A 14,190-nucleotide genomic window follows, 5' to 3' on the forward strand; every position below is an offset into this window, starting at 1 on the left:
TTAGCGCTCCATAACAGCTTTCATTATTTCAGGCACCTGTTTTCCTTAAAAAAAGCTGGCACCTGTTCATCACCAACAGGCAATTAGAGCATTACACAGCTAAAGAGAAGGATAATTACTTCATGAGTCGGTTAAGATAAAAACAGAGTTTAAAGAAAAGTGAATATTGGACTTACATTTGTCAGTTGGCCCCAATCACAACTGCAAATGAGTGGTTACGTCGCTCTGGATATGCCTGATGCATAAAACCAGGCCATTCTTCCCATAATGCTTTGCAATATTGTGATAATTTTACCTCTTCCAAAAGTTAAACTTATATTGCTTTTATAATAATGATCGTGCATGTGTTTGTTTTGATGTTTGATATCCACTGTGTTGTCTAGACAATGTTGTTGTCTAGATGATATCAGAAGTTTGTCATGGAAAAATATCTCCCCACAGTGCATGAGCCAGCTTGAAAGATTAAAATGACTTTACCCAAGTTCACTTCAGCTGGTTATCTCCCTAATTGAATTTCCTGAACTGTCTGCCCGACTTCACCGTTTCCTGTTGATAAATCCCAAAAATGTACAAACCTATCTAGAACTCATTTTCTCATCACAGTATAGTTCATTTTTTATATATACTAGCAACCTCCTCTGACCCTATGCCAAGATGCCTCCTGAATGATAAAACACATCTTTGACTATGCGTTTGGAATATTCCCATCTTAGACTTGCTAATGGAGGAGAGGACAGGTTGCATCTAAATGACGAGATTATCAGTGACGCTGCCAGCTGCAATCAAAGCCAGGGCGCACGGAGAGGGATCCGCAGAGAGGGGATTTATGCCTGGATACACATGCGGAGCAAGGAAGCACTCCTTATTTTCTCTTGTATCCCCTTCAGTAGTAAAGCAGAGGGAGAAACACAAGGAGGTTGAGGTAGGAGACAAACAGGAAGATGACAATGAAGTAATTGTTTGCGTACACACGGACGTCTCTGGAAGGCGTACAAACCTGAAGTATGGCCACGAGAGATTTGTGTCATTACAAAGCATGAACATTTGAGGGATGGATGAGGGAAACAAAGTTGGACATTTTGAAGTGGGGATGTCTTTTAGAAGTTGAGCTAAGAGTTGCGTCAGGTGAACGTGGGGAGAAAGCTCAAACGTATTTTCTTGTGTTTATACGTGTTACCTGGGAGAGAGGTGAAGCCCAGCAGGGAGCCGGGGATGGACCTTGAGGCCAAGGAGGTGAATTGTTTGTCAACACAGTATGAAATAGCTTGCGTTTGTTGTTTTTCCTTTGCCGAATTGACAGTGCAATTGAGGTGAAAAGGTACATAATGTCATTATCTGAAGACATTCTGCAGAGGAGAGGAGGAAAACAGATAGCTAGCTTGCTGGTGGGTAAATGTTCTCAGTAAATTAAGCTTGTGTTTTGCTTCATCATATTTAATCACCAAAGGCTCCTGCCAGTGTTGCAGCCTAACATTTACCAAAAGGTCAGACATGTCTCTCCTGCTTAGCTTGGACTAAATGCATGTCAGTCAGTAGAGCAGCTTAGAGAGCGGTAGAGACAGCTTGATGTCAGTCAGAGAGACTGCAAATAGAAGAGCCCTCATGTGACCAATGTGTGTGTTCCTCCTCCTCCTCTGAACCCTCTGGCCTCACGTGTAGAGATGATCAAACTGACGGGAATCATCTGTACTGCAAATATGGCTCTAGATCTGGGCAAAGCTCCTTGGCACACAAGAGACTGTATCTCTGTATAATGTGAGGGCTTTGGTAGATTCTTTTTTACAGGAAGGCTGAATGACAAACAGGCGGTTTAGGATTTAGAAGATGGGGGCATGTACTGTAGGAGGCAGGGTGAGTCTTGAGCTTCCTTTAAACTCTTTATTAGCAGCCAATTTCACTGTGTGCTAACAGGTTATATGTTCCACGGCTCGAGTTATTTCTTCTGCTTTTCAATCGTTTTGTTTATTTCAAGGATTCCTGTCCACAGTTCTACTTTTTGTCAAAATCCGATTTAGAGTTGTCCACAGTACATTTAGTGTCAAAATCAAAGTGTGTGTGCCAAGATGAAGCACCCACAAAGACAGGGAAGAAAGAGACTGCAAGCTTTGATTCACACTAAATGCAAACAGAACCTTTGTTATGGTTGGTGGAGAACCTAATGCCAACTAAACATCCAATCTACAGAAACAATTAGAGCTTTGTTTTTAGTAAACATACTGAATTACTTCTCTAACTCATTTGAGAGATTGTTCATTCTTCCCTAATTTCTGTTTTGAGGTAAATCATCCACAACTACGGAATGTAATGAGCATTATATTACTTCATTATATCATTGCTTAAACTCTTTAAAAGCTTTGTGTGTTTTATTTCTGGGTGCTAATGGATTTCCAAAACAATACCATCAGAGGAAATATGTGCGTTCATACATCTAACTTGATCTGCTCTGCTTTCTTACTGGCCATAAAGAAAAAGGTAATTATTTATGTTCCAAATTGCGTTCAGTAATGTTTGAAGAGGCAAGAAAAACAGGTATTTGCCCCCTCCGGTGTTGCCATGTCTGTTGACTTTCAAAAAAGGGGTGTGGGTTAAAGGGAACCTGTGGAGTCTTTTTGCCCACAAACTAAGGTTATTTCATGTTGTCTTAGGAAAGTATAAATGATAATTAAAAAAACGTTTTACAGTACAGTATAACAGATGTTTAAAGCTGTAAAGCATACATGAGATTATGATGAACAGTGTTTTATTCAGTGTGAACGACATATTTGCCTTCCAAACATTATTAACAGTCAGAAAGGAGCTGACTAATTGGATTTAGTTTAACAGTTGTGTGCAGGGAAATTTGTTCCAACCCAGCAAACTTCACCTGGGAAGGGAGCGGGGCTTTATGCTAATATTATCCAGGGAAACCTACACTCTGTGCTCCGTTCATTTCCTGAACAGCGGAGCAGCTGTGTGGTCTCAGCTGTAATAACACACACCTTCTTTATGGGTCTAATGAAGACACTGTACATTTGAGCTTTTTCTACATTTTTTATTCTGATTTATTGTGTGTCTCTCTGTGGGGTTTTTAGCTGTAATGTGACTTCCTATCGTGGTGGTGGGAACATGGTTGTTGTTTTTGGGGGTTTTTCTATATATTTTGTCAGAAGTTTTGCTTTAAAATACGGCACTTATCAAATATATCTATGTGTAGAAAAAAGGTTCACAATTGAACTGCATGCATACATTAAATAAACATTTAAGACCCTAAAAGAGTTTCTTAAAATGATTAAAGACACATCTTTCTGGTAAGGTAAGATCAGTTTTGACAGTTTTATGAAATATCACAGTTTAACAATCGCATTGCTTATTGCTCTTAAGCATTCCCCATTCTTCCATACTCAGCATCTGCATTGCATACGTAATTAACTCTTATTCAATATTGTCTTTTCCTGTTCATTTAAATGTATTCCTATCCTATATTATTTTATTTTTTATATATATCTGTTGTCATTTATTGTCTTTTATTGTGATTGTAGTAATGTGTTTTTATTACATGTACAGCACTTTGGCTCGACCAAAAATCGCTTTTAAATGTGCTATATAAATAAAACCTGATTTGATTTGATTTGATATCCTCCAAATAAAAGATACAGCCATTCAGCAAATGGCACAAAAACACTTGCAAAGCATTCGTTCTCACCAGTTTCAGGACAGTTAGCCTCTCGTCGTCGTATCTGCTCATTCTCATAAAAACCTGCACTAGGCAGCGAGTGATGGAGAAGCAACATATTCCTGTATCATCCCTGGACACCTTATGAGGCAGACACTGAATGTATTACCAGGATGGAGCGGGCACCTGTTACCCGGAGGGATGTCAGCTGCAATTATCAAAGCCCTGTTCATACACAGTAACTGGCCACATTGGACATTATTTAAACATAGATCATTTGGAAGGATTTCCTGGCTCTCGCCGCGGCCGCTCGAGGTGCCCTCTGTTTGAAATCGTCAAGCATATAAATGACAGAGCACGTCCTAATGGCTAACTTGTAGATAGCCGCGTTTAATTGGCTTTAAATGTCATTACCCTCGTTCAAAATCCAATCAGTAATGTTGCATTACTTTTTTGGTTTTGTGTCTCGGCTTCACTCGACCTTGGCATTTACCAGTATATATTGTTGTTATTTTTAAATCATGGAACCAATAGGAGGGCTGTACAATACAATATATAATTGATAGTTAACATATGCTGAGAAAGGTTAACCCTGAAGATAAAGTGTGTTTTTGTCAGAGAAGGTCAGTGTTTTTGAAGATCAATCAGTTTACAGTCCACAAAAATGAGTTATCCCAAAGCAAGAGTGCTTTGGGATAATCTGTTGATTTTAACATACATTTATCTTATGTATCATCATAAGACTTTCCATTTGGGTCTACTTTGGTCTAAAGAAACCACATTTCTCTCAGTAAAGAAATCTCCACAGAACTTTTAACATTAATGCCAGTTTATTGAGAACAGACTTTGCCCCTTATACACATTTCAGCCCTTCATGCAGATCCCAAAGCATGCCTGTGTTTTGTTATCAGTGACAGCCCATGCTATTTGCAAGGGACTTTTTCTGCATGGGTGTCAACGCACAGGGTAGCAAAGCTCTTATTCTGTTTGTGTAACGGTGGTCAAAAACCCAAAGAGGAGGATTAAAGGAGCAGACGAGGGCAGGTGGATTGGCTTTTGGTCAGTGACAGATGAAAGCATCTGACACATAAAGGTGTGAGTGAAGACCCAACACTTTCACCCCAGGGTGGGCGTTAGAAGAGGATGTTTTCTGTGTTAAATATTCTCTGGATATATGTGTTCTTGTTGGGAAAAAGCTGATGTCTTTGCATTAAATGCCTCTAACGTTATCTCCAGTCCCCTCTGGAGAAGCTTCACTATAGTCAACTAACAACAGTGAAATAACCATGCAGTTACATCAGCCAAATCCCCCTTAGGCAAAGGCAAAGCATCACACACTAATGTTCCCCTCTGTCCAACGACAGGCTCCACATAACATATTCTGTGTAATGTTGAGTTTTCACAAATCTGCCTTGTCAAGCCGTGAGCTCTGCAGACAGTCTCCACGCCCTGTTGCGTTTCAGGACCCCAGTTGGTCTTTTGCTGCATAAGTACGTGTATGACATATTTCTGTCTGAAGTCGAGCTTTTCAAGTATCAGATGCCAGCCGCCTCTCGCTGTGCCATGTCTGCCAACACCAGCCATAGCTGTCTAACACCCCACATCCTCCTTTTGAAACTAAGCTCAGTCCCATTATGGCTGTGGTAGCTGTGAGATACTCATTTTACACCCCTAAAGCCTGCTTTCTGTGTCAGTTCCTTTGTGATGCTGCTTTTTACTTAGCCGGCATGAAGCACAAGGTAGAGAGATGGTTGAATTCCTATTTTACTCTGTGTTGTAGTTGAGTATGTCCTGTGGCTTTTTTTATTATACCTCCAGTGTGTTGTGCTTAGTGTTAAAGGCAATGCCAAAACAATCGAGTCCAATACAGTACAATAAAAACCTTTTTAAAAGCAAACAAAATGGGCAAACAGTATATAACATATAAAAAAATGTCATACAAAATATTCATTCGATTTTGAGACAAAGTCCTCAGAGGGTTAAGCAAAGGTTTTAAAAGTTACATTGTTCATTCAGTGTGCTCGAATGAACCCAAATCAACCACTTTCTTAGAAATAATTTGAATAAAAACTGCTATAAAAAAGGTGTTTTTCTATATATTTTTTTCATTTTTCTTCCGTCTGGTTAAGCAACACAATATCTGAAATGTTTTTTTCCTATTTATGATTCTATTCCTTATATTTTTTCTGCATAGATGCTTTTCCACCCCTTTGCTCATGCCTCAGTCTCTTCCTCTGTTCCTGTCCCCACTCTGTATTATTCTGTTCTTTTCTCCGAGACATCTCCATATTATTTGTGTTTTTCTCTCCATCTCTCTGCCTATTTATTTCTGGTCCTTGGTTCCTAGACTTGCAGAAGCTCACTCGAGCAGGAGGGCCATTCCCCCGGGCTTCACAGCTGTTATTGGCCTATCACACAGTTTCATCTTTAAAAGTCATAACATTTTCCCATTTTCAATACCAAATCCATTTCTTTCCTCACTAAATTAGACATTAGTCAGCCCTTCAGGTAAGCGATACCAGGGAGGGAAATTAATATGTTAGAAATGATGTGGTTTCAGTCTTGCTTTTTTATCAATGTTCCACCTACACACATGTGCTCGCACACACACACACACAAGTGATCCACGTCCAACAAACGCCTCCTCACACGCTTCCCTCCAGTCAGCTGCTTAAATTGTCCCAGTGCTGCCAGGATGTGCCTCTTGAAAATGTAACTGATATATTTGATGTCCCGTTTATGAATTGAGTAGGATTGAAAATCTATTGACCCGGAGCTTATACTGTACAATGTCAGTAGACCATTACATTTGTGTGAAAAGCCCTATTAAATACTAATATTGAACAAAGGAACCAGTGGAAGCTCTGCTCATGTACTGGCTCAGCTGAACGCTTGAATCCACTTTTATTACAGATCATTTAGCTAGTAATCCTTCTGTGTCTAGGGCAAATCTGTGACATTTATATGTCATGAAATCCATAAAGACATTAAAGCCATGTCTCTTCATTTCTGTCAACTTTGTTTTTCCATTTTTCTTGTAGGCATCCTTTTCCAACGGTGTTCAGTACATGCAGTAAGAAAGACCTTGCTGCCAGTCTGGAGAAAGGCGTGGGCATGTGTCTGGACAACATGCCCGAGGTCAAGGTCCTCTACGGTGGACAAAAGTGTGGCAACGGCTACGTGGAGGAGGGAGAAGAGTGCGACTGTGGGGAGCCGGAGGTAAGATGGAGACCAGACATCTTTGTCCTGACTTGCTTTAGTGGAGTCGATCAATATTCTACTCTTTGGTGATTTAAGAAGTGTTGTTAATGTGATACTGAAAGATTCCATAGGTGGTCTTTTCCCAAAAATGTCAGCCCTGATTTTCATGTCTACTTATAGTAAACTGCCCATTCAAATATATGAATACTTAAACACAAGGGAAATACTGGTACCACATGCTTCCCTGACTTTATACTCCCTTTACAAAGACTATGGTGCAAAGAAAATAACAGTTCTGTAAGCAATCATCCAGAACACTGAAAGTCTAGACAGCTCCCTCAGACCCCCCGACCGAACACAACAAATATCAGGTCAAACTTTCTGTTGATATTGACGTTGTGTTTGGGGCTTAAAAGCATCGGAACCCACTTTTTTTTTTTTTAAAGACTAAAAGCTGAGCAAATCACCCGAGGCCTCCGATATAAGTGTTTTATTTACATCACATGTAGTTATTTGTGTCCCACATGTGCTGAGCGGTGCCCTGACAGGCTGCCAGGAGGACTTCATGTCCTGGGTGAAGGCCCATTAATCAAACCACTGTCCAACTGCGGCAAAGGAAACAAACAAAGCTGAAATAAGCTTTCTTTGGCTTTGCAAAGGCATGTATGATGCATGTGTTTCTGCCTCACACACACTGCAAGGCACCATGGGAAGTGAACTTAGAGTCATATGTGGGAAGCAGGTATTACTCAGTTTCAGCAATGTGGTGATTTGATGATAAATATACATTTATATTTATTCTTTAAAATATCTCAAGGTTTTGCTGGAGAATGTAAGGTGGTGAAACAAAAAAAATAAAAATAAAACACTTATATACTAACTAAGCACTAATATACTAACAAAGCACTTATATACTAACTAAGCACTCATATACTAACTAAGCACTTATATACTAACAAAGCACTTATATACTAACAAAGCACTCATATACTAACAAAGCACTTATATACTAACAAAGCACTTATATACTAACAAAGCACTTATATACTAACAAAGGACTGGCTTATCTAAAGCCAGTTGAGTAGCACTTGAAATGTTTTGGCTCTATTAAACCTGATGTACTTATATGATTCTGTTTTCTTCAAGTTTGTATCTTCTTGGTCGAATGCACTTATTGTAAGTCGCTTTGGATAAAAGCGTCAGCTAAATGCAATGTAATGTAATCTAATGAAACAATGTCCCTTCAAATGTATGTTTGACACATGTTCAAAATGCCCAATTGCATTATCTTGCTAAATCTGAATCATTTCTAAGTTCTTTATATATAATTAAGTTTGGATTTTAACAATTTCATGAAACTGATATTATAAATAACTGAAGTATTCAGATCAGACAAACCTCATGCTAATGACAGTCTGATTAATATTCACAACCTGTATCTTCAATCTTAAAAATAAGGTCAGCTTAAGATATTAAATAATAAAATATCTGTCTGATCAATTGAAATAGCCTGATCGATTTTACAACGTATTCTCTACAAGCTGTATACTTCGAATACTGGAGGTAATAATGTGGGTTAACTTACAATATGTATTTGATAAACACATTTTGGTGTTACAGAGTGATGTCTCTTTCCTCAAGAAACTATCTTTGTATGTGTTCTTTAACGGTAAGTGCCGGCTATAATGAGCCCGCTAACATTATATCTATTGAGGAGAAAAGAGAGAAGGCTTCATAATGCATCTGTTAACATCAGAGCTCGACATGTGATCCCTAACCAGGATTAAAGACAGCTTTGTTTATTGAAAAGAATACATGTTTTAAATGGGTACTTAAGTTCGTAATTTTGCTGATCCAACTCTTTAAAATGCGTGTTTGCTTCTTTGGTGTTGCGACTAAGCACTTATTTATTTACAGGCAACTGTAGGTAGTGTTTTAGTGGAGTCATGGTGTTTTACCACCAACGAACAAACTGTATGATTTACATTTGTTAACTCCATCTCAGCCAGTTTGCCCCTCCATGATGTCACCACAAAGGGCCTGCTTGTTTTTATCCGCTGGCCCACATAGACCAAGAGATGAAAGCCACCGTTTCTCCCCTCTCTAAACAATAGGCTTACATCAGGGCCATGAAGTAAACAGCCAGACTCGTAAAACCGCACATCAACTGAAAATTAGACGTCCGACAAGCCGGCTGCCTCCAGTTCCCAGACCTCATCAAATCTGTTCTTTACCTTGGAGCCCCACAAGCGAAACAGCCACGTTGAGAAGGGATAAACGATAGTGGGAGTTGTTTCCTGCGTGCGATGCGTGACACTACTTGGAAAACAAAGCTGATGTGTCTTGGCATTCAATAGAAGATTAACATTGCAACACCGTCCCTGAAGTCTTTACAGCATTACTTCTCTTTCCACTTCCCCTCATGTCTCCTCTCTCTTCTTGTTGTCGGTTTCTGCCGGCAGCACTCTGATCCTGTCATTGTGGTGAAGTGGCTACAATCTCCGCCTCTTAAAAGCTCACGATCCACTCCTGCTCCTTTCCATGATAGCCCAATAGTCTATTATTCCACTATATACATCAAATCTCAGTTGAAGATCTAAACACACACCCTCCCAACTGCTTCTTATATCTCTTGTTTCACCTCACCCACGTTTTGACCCCACCCAGGTCATCCTGTCAAACACACCATTCCCAAATCAAGAACATATGAGTTTGAGTTAATACATGTGATACATCCATTCAAAGTTCTCCAGGTCAGAGAAGTGGGAATCCCCCGACAGGAAGTCCGCCCCCCTGACCTGGAAGTCTTGATCTGACTGGGAGCAGCTGAGAGAACAAAGATCACGTCCACATGATTTTAAAACGTTTTGTTTTCTTCCCCAAATCCCAGGAATGTATGAACCCATGCTGCAACGCCACCACGTGCACCCTCAAGGGAGACGCCGTGTGCGCCCACGGACAGTGCTGTGAAGACTGCAGGGTAAGAGTTCTCACTCAGGTCATCTTATGCATTCACCCTTCTACTTTGGACCCCCTTTTCACATTTAAAAAATCTTCCTGCCATTCTCATAGCTGTAAAGGTTCTGAAATTGCATTTTCACTGCTTCTATGAGCATTACAAAAAGCAATACTCTGCGGAGATGAACATTTTTCAATTCAGAACTCAAGTGCCAAGACTCAAAACTTCCTCTTTTAATTCTTTCTTCTAGGTTATTAGGAGACTCATAATAGTGTGCCCTTGTGTATAATTTAGTTCATTCCATCTTTGTATATTTTACCTCAAGGCTGATTTCAGTTATGGATAAGTTCTCAAGTTGAAAAGCGGAAAGTTATCCGTGGTTTTTCACTTTGACATGAACATCTTTTTACTGAGTACTTTAGATGTGTGTTGTCTCATTGAAAAGGAACATTTGTTTGAGGTTAATTAATTACATTTGTGACCCGCTCTATCGAAATCAGTCGGAGGTCGCAACGGCTCATTTCAAAATAAACGTGGATTTGCGTAAAAAAAAATAGTTTTGTTTGATTTTAAATAAACAAAGTCTTGGCTTTCAGAATATTACACTTTTATTTCCCAAATCACACGATAAATATATTTTTGAAGCTTGTAAAGGGAAGATGACAGGCACCTCTCACTCGCACACCCTGCTCTTCCGCAGTGCTGCTTCCCCTCCCTTCAGCTGAAATGATGAATGTAAGGCGTATAGTAATCATAGATAACACGGCAGGGTCCGTTACATTTTGTTTTCATCTGATTTCAAATAAACAAAGTCTTGGCTTTCAGAATATTAAACTTGTTTCGGCAAATTCAGATGATAAATACAACTTTGAAGCTTGTAACGGCATAATTACAAGCGGAGAACGGAGTAACTTGACGTCACAGCAGGCATAACAACAGCCGGTGTTTCTCGTGAGTGTTTTCCCCGGGAAACAAACACAATACACACACAAACGCAAAATTACACAAACACACACACACGTATACACACACACACACACTCGCGAGCTTCCCCCAGACCAGTAATCCAAACGAAAATATCTTCCCTCCGTAGTATTTTGATCATTTGCTCCGCTAATAATCAATCAGTCAATGCGACTGATTTCGATGGAGCAGGTCACATTTAGTCTTTTCATTATGTCCTCGAACATGTCTCCAAATAAGTCCTTGTTTTTGCTTTACATTGAAACACATTTTAAATCATAACAAAGAATACAATATTAAAAAGATGTTCTACTTTACACTATAGCCCCATTTCCTTGGTGTTTTTTTCTGCAGATCTATGTATTGCTTATTTTGGACATAATAGTACCTTTTACATTCATTCTCAGAATTGAATGAAACCTCCAGGCCCTTTTCTCGTTTGTAACCTGGACAGATCCTTTATATTAAATGTTCTTCTGCGTTAGACGCTCTTTGTTAACTTTAATTGTGGAGGAAATTGTTTTAATACGTTTTTTAAAAAGTGTTTTTTCACCTCTGTGGCACGAGGACCTTTCCATGTAAAGCAATAGTCAGGTGCAAATTTATAATTTGTCCAATTAGCCTCAACTGTGCTTTGTGGAGTGTTTTTTACTAACCAATTTGTCCTACCTAAATGGAAATCATCATGAGGTCAAGGAAAAATGTGAAGACAACTGCAGTGCTAACCCAAAGAGAATGGGCCTAGTAAAACCTGATGCTTTAAATATGTCAAAAACACTGAACATTTCACCAAAAGCATTGACTTTAACAGATAGATGGTCATCAATTCTGCATACACTATTCCTGAAATGGCTCACTGTGCTGGACCGTATGCGTTCACAGCTGAAACCGGCTGGCACCATGTGTCGAGAGTCCAGTAACTCCTGTGACCTGCCAGAGTTCTGTACCGGTGCCAACCCTCACTGTCCAGCCAACGTCTATCTGCATGACGGGCACGCCTGCTACAGCGTTGAAGGCTACTGCTACAACGGCATCTGCCAGACGCATGAGCAGCAATGCATCACCCTGTGGGGACCAGGTAGACAAATGGCTCCTGATCACTTGTGTACATCCTCTTTACTGTCATTAGGAAAATCTTTCACTTCAATTTGGTCGTTATGTTTAGCATTTTGCTTGTTTGTCTTTGTGCGAAGGAGCCAAACCTGCCCCTGGGATTTGCTTCCAGCGAGTCAACTCTGCAGGAGATCCTTACGGGAATTGTGGGAAGGATTCCAAAGGCTCCTTTGCCAAATGTGATGCGAGGTAAGTTTCTGCAGCTGCACTGATGTGGTAGAGGTACAGAGAAATTACTGTGCAAAACAAAACTGATTAGCTAAGTGGTATCATTAGAAATCTTCAGTATGTGGTGGAATCTGACATGTGATCTTCAAACAAAAGTTTACACGGGTGAAAACATTTCATTTGAGGAAGATGGCAGCTAATTACAGTCTATGAAAATATTCATGAATCATTTCAAGCTATTCTTTTAGTATAATTGTTCCAAAGATCTCATTCCTTTGGGTGAATTCTGTATTCAAGCTCTTTGTTAATTGATGTAATTGCTTTAACGACCGTAGGACTGAAGCACTGCGGCTCTCTTCAGCAGTCTTTCATCTGTCTCTACATTTACTTCTCCTTGTGTTTGATTGACAGGCCTTCATGCTTTATTGATTAAGCAGTTTAACTATGTGTCTTTTAATGTTTTTGCCAACGCATGTGTTTCTGTGTGTTGTATTTAGGGATGCAAAGTGTGGAAAGATTCAGTGCCAGGGAGGAGCCAACCGGCCAGTGATCGGAACAAATGCTGTTTCTATTGAAACAAATATCCCGCTACAAGAAGGAGGCCGAATTCTGTGTCGAGGAACGCATGTGTATCTGGGCGATGACATGCCTGACCCTGGGCTGGTGCTGGCTGGCACGAAGTGTGGAGACGGCATGGTGAGTGATCAGTTTAATTCTACAGAGGCATTCTACCAGTACTAGGCCATTAGTTAAGAGTTTTTCCTTAAAGGTGGGGTAGGTCATTTTGGAGAAACCAGCTTGAGTGCGCTAGAATTTAAAAATACACAGCCGGAAAGAAATCTGCTACTTCCTTACAGAGCCCCTCCTCCAACACACACGAACGCGCACATGACCAATGAGGACACGAGATAAGTTTGTGCACAGATGGAAGGCTGACAGGCAGGTAGGCCATCCAGTTATTTTAGCCGGGCCGGCTCAGATGATTGGCCGTGCTTTTTACAGTATTACGGCTTCCACAGATGACATTTTTTTATGAATTTTTTGTCAAAGCACTTAAGATATTCATTGCTATCGGGATGTTAAGAGCATTCCATGGAATATAACAAAAAGTGTATCTCGAGCCGGTTTCTCAAACTTACCTACCCCACCTTTAATAACCCTCCAGTTAGTGCTTATTTATTGTAAGTAATGATGTTGTTGTACATGAGTTCTGGTCTTAATATGCTCAATATGGGCCTAATAAGGCAGTAGTACCACAACAATAGTCATTCTCCCATAATAACACCTAACAAATATGGTCTATTCTTATGTAACAAGACATGAAACTACAAGTGTTAATTGTGTCAAAATAACTTAAAATTAGGTATTTCTAACTCAGAATATGTTTACTAATAAGCTAGTAGTTTGGCTCTAATATGCATGTTAATTAACAACTAGTTGATGGTGAATATGTGTATCTAAAGTTATACCGTCTTTTTTGTATTCCTGTCTCAACCATGCACAAGTGTTTATAAAACTAAATGAAAGTTTAGGTAGTATATACTACAGTAATGTGCTGTATAAGCTGCTTCTAAAGGTCATGCTTGCTATTCTCTAATTATTCACTACTGTAATTTACAAGTTCTTTCTATAGCTTTAGAATGAGCTGTTCCCTTGTTGTTTATTGCCCTGTAACACAGCATGGAGCTATATTATGTGTCCTCTAGAGACCCCAAAAAGACTGACAACTGTGTGAGCCTAGTGTTGTACTACTGTAGTATTCCTTCGGGTGCTGAGGACTGCAGTTAGGAGGCGAGTCAGAGCCAGAGAGGCTAATAAAGTTAACTCCTGAGGTAATCCACTGATCCGTATATATAGACATCGTGCTGAGGGCTGGACAAGACCGTCATGGCAACCAGTTCAGTGTTTCCCACAGAATTTGATTCTATTTGTGGGGGCACCCCGGCAAGAAAAGCCAAAGGCCCCTTAACCTATTCGGGTGGTCCACGCATCCACCCCCCCTCAAATAAGATAATACATGCGAGTTCATGGCTACTGTAGACAACGTTCTTGTTGCTCTGTGTTGCGTTGTTAATGAGTGAAACACACCGGAGTTGAGGATCTGTGGGGTTTATTCTCCCAAAAATATAATTTA

The 14,190-nt window shown here is 39.9% G+C and overlaps 1 protein-coding gene across 1 annotated transcript in view; it reads left to right on the top strand.

Moving 5' to 3' along the window:
- adam12 (ADAM metallopeptidase domain 12) overlaps positions 1-14,190 on the top strand; it is a 75,264-nt gene that overhangs the window by 46,196 nt on the left and 14,878 nt on the right. The window contains exons 12-16 of the mRNA XM_034152711.1: positions 6,694-6,871; positions 9,744-9,833; positions 11,658-11,853; positions 11,969-12,077; positions 12,554-12,752. Coding sequence (XP_034008602.1) covers positions 6,694-6,871; positions 9,744-9,833; positions 11,658-11,853; positions 11,969-12,077; positions 12,554-12,752 — 772 coding nt within the window. The remainder of the gene's footprint in view (positions 1-6,693; positions 6,872-9,743; positions 9,834-11,657; positions 11,854-11,968; positions 12,078-12,553; positions 12,753-14,190) is intronic.

Source organism: Trematomus bernacchii, unplaced genomic scaffold (assembly GCF_902827165.1).
Source record: "Trematomus bernacchii unplaced genomic scaffold, fTreBer1.1, whole genome shotgun sequence".
Lineage (NCBI taxonomy): Eukaryota > Metazoa > Chordata > Actinopteri > Perciformes > Nototheniidae > Trematomus > Trematomus bernacchii.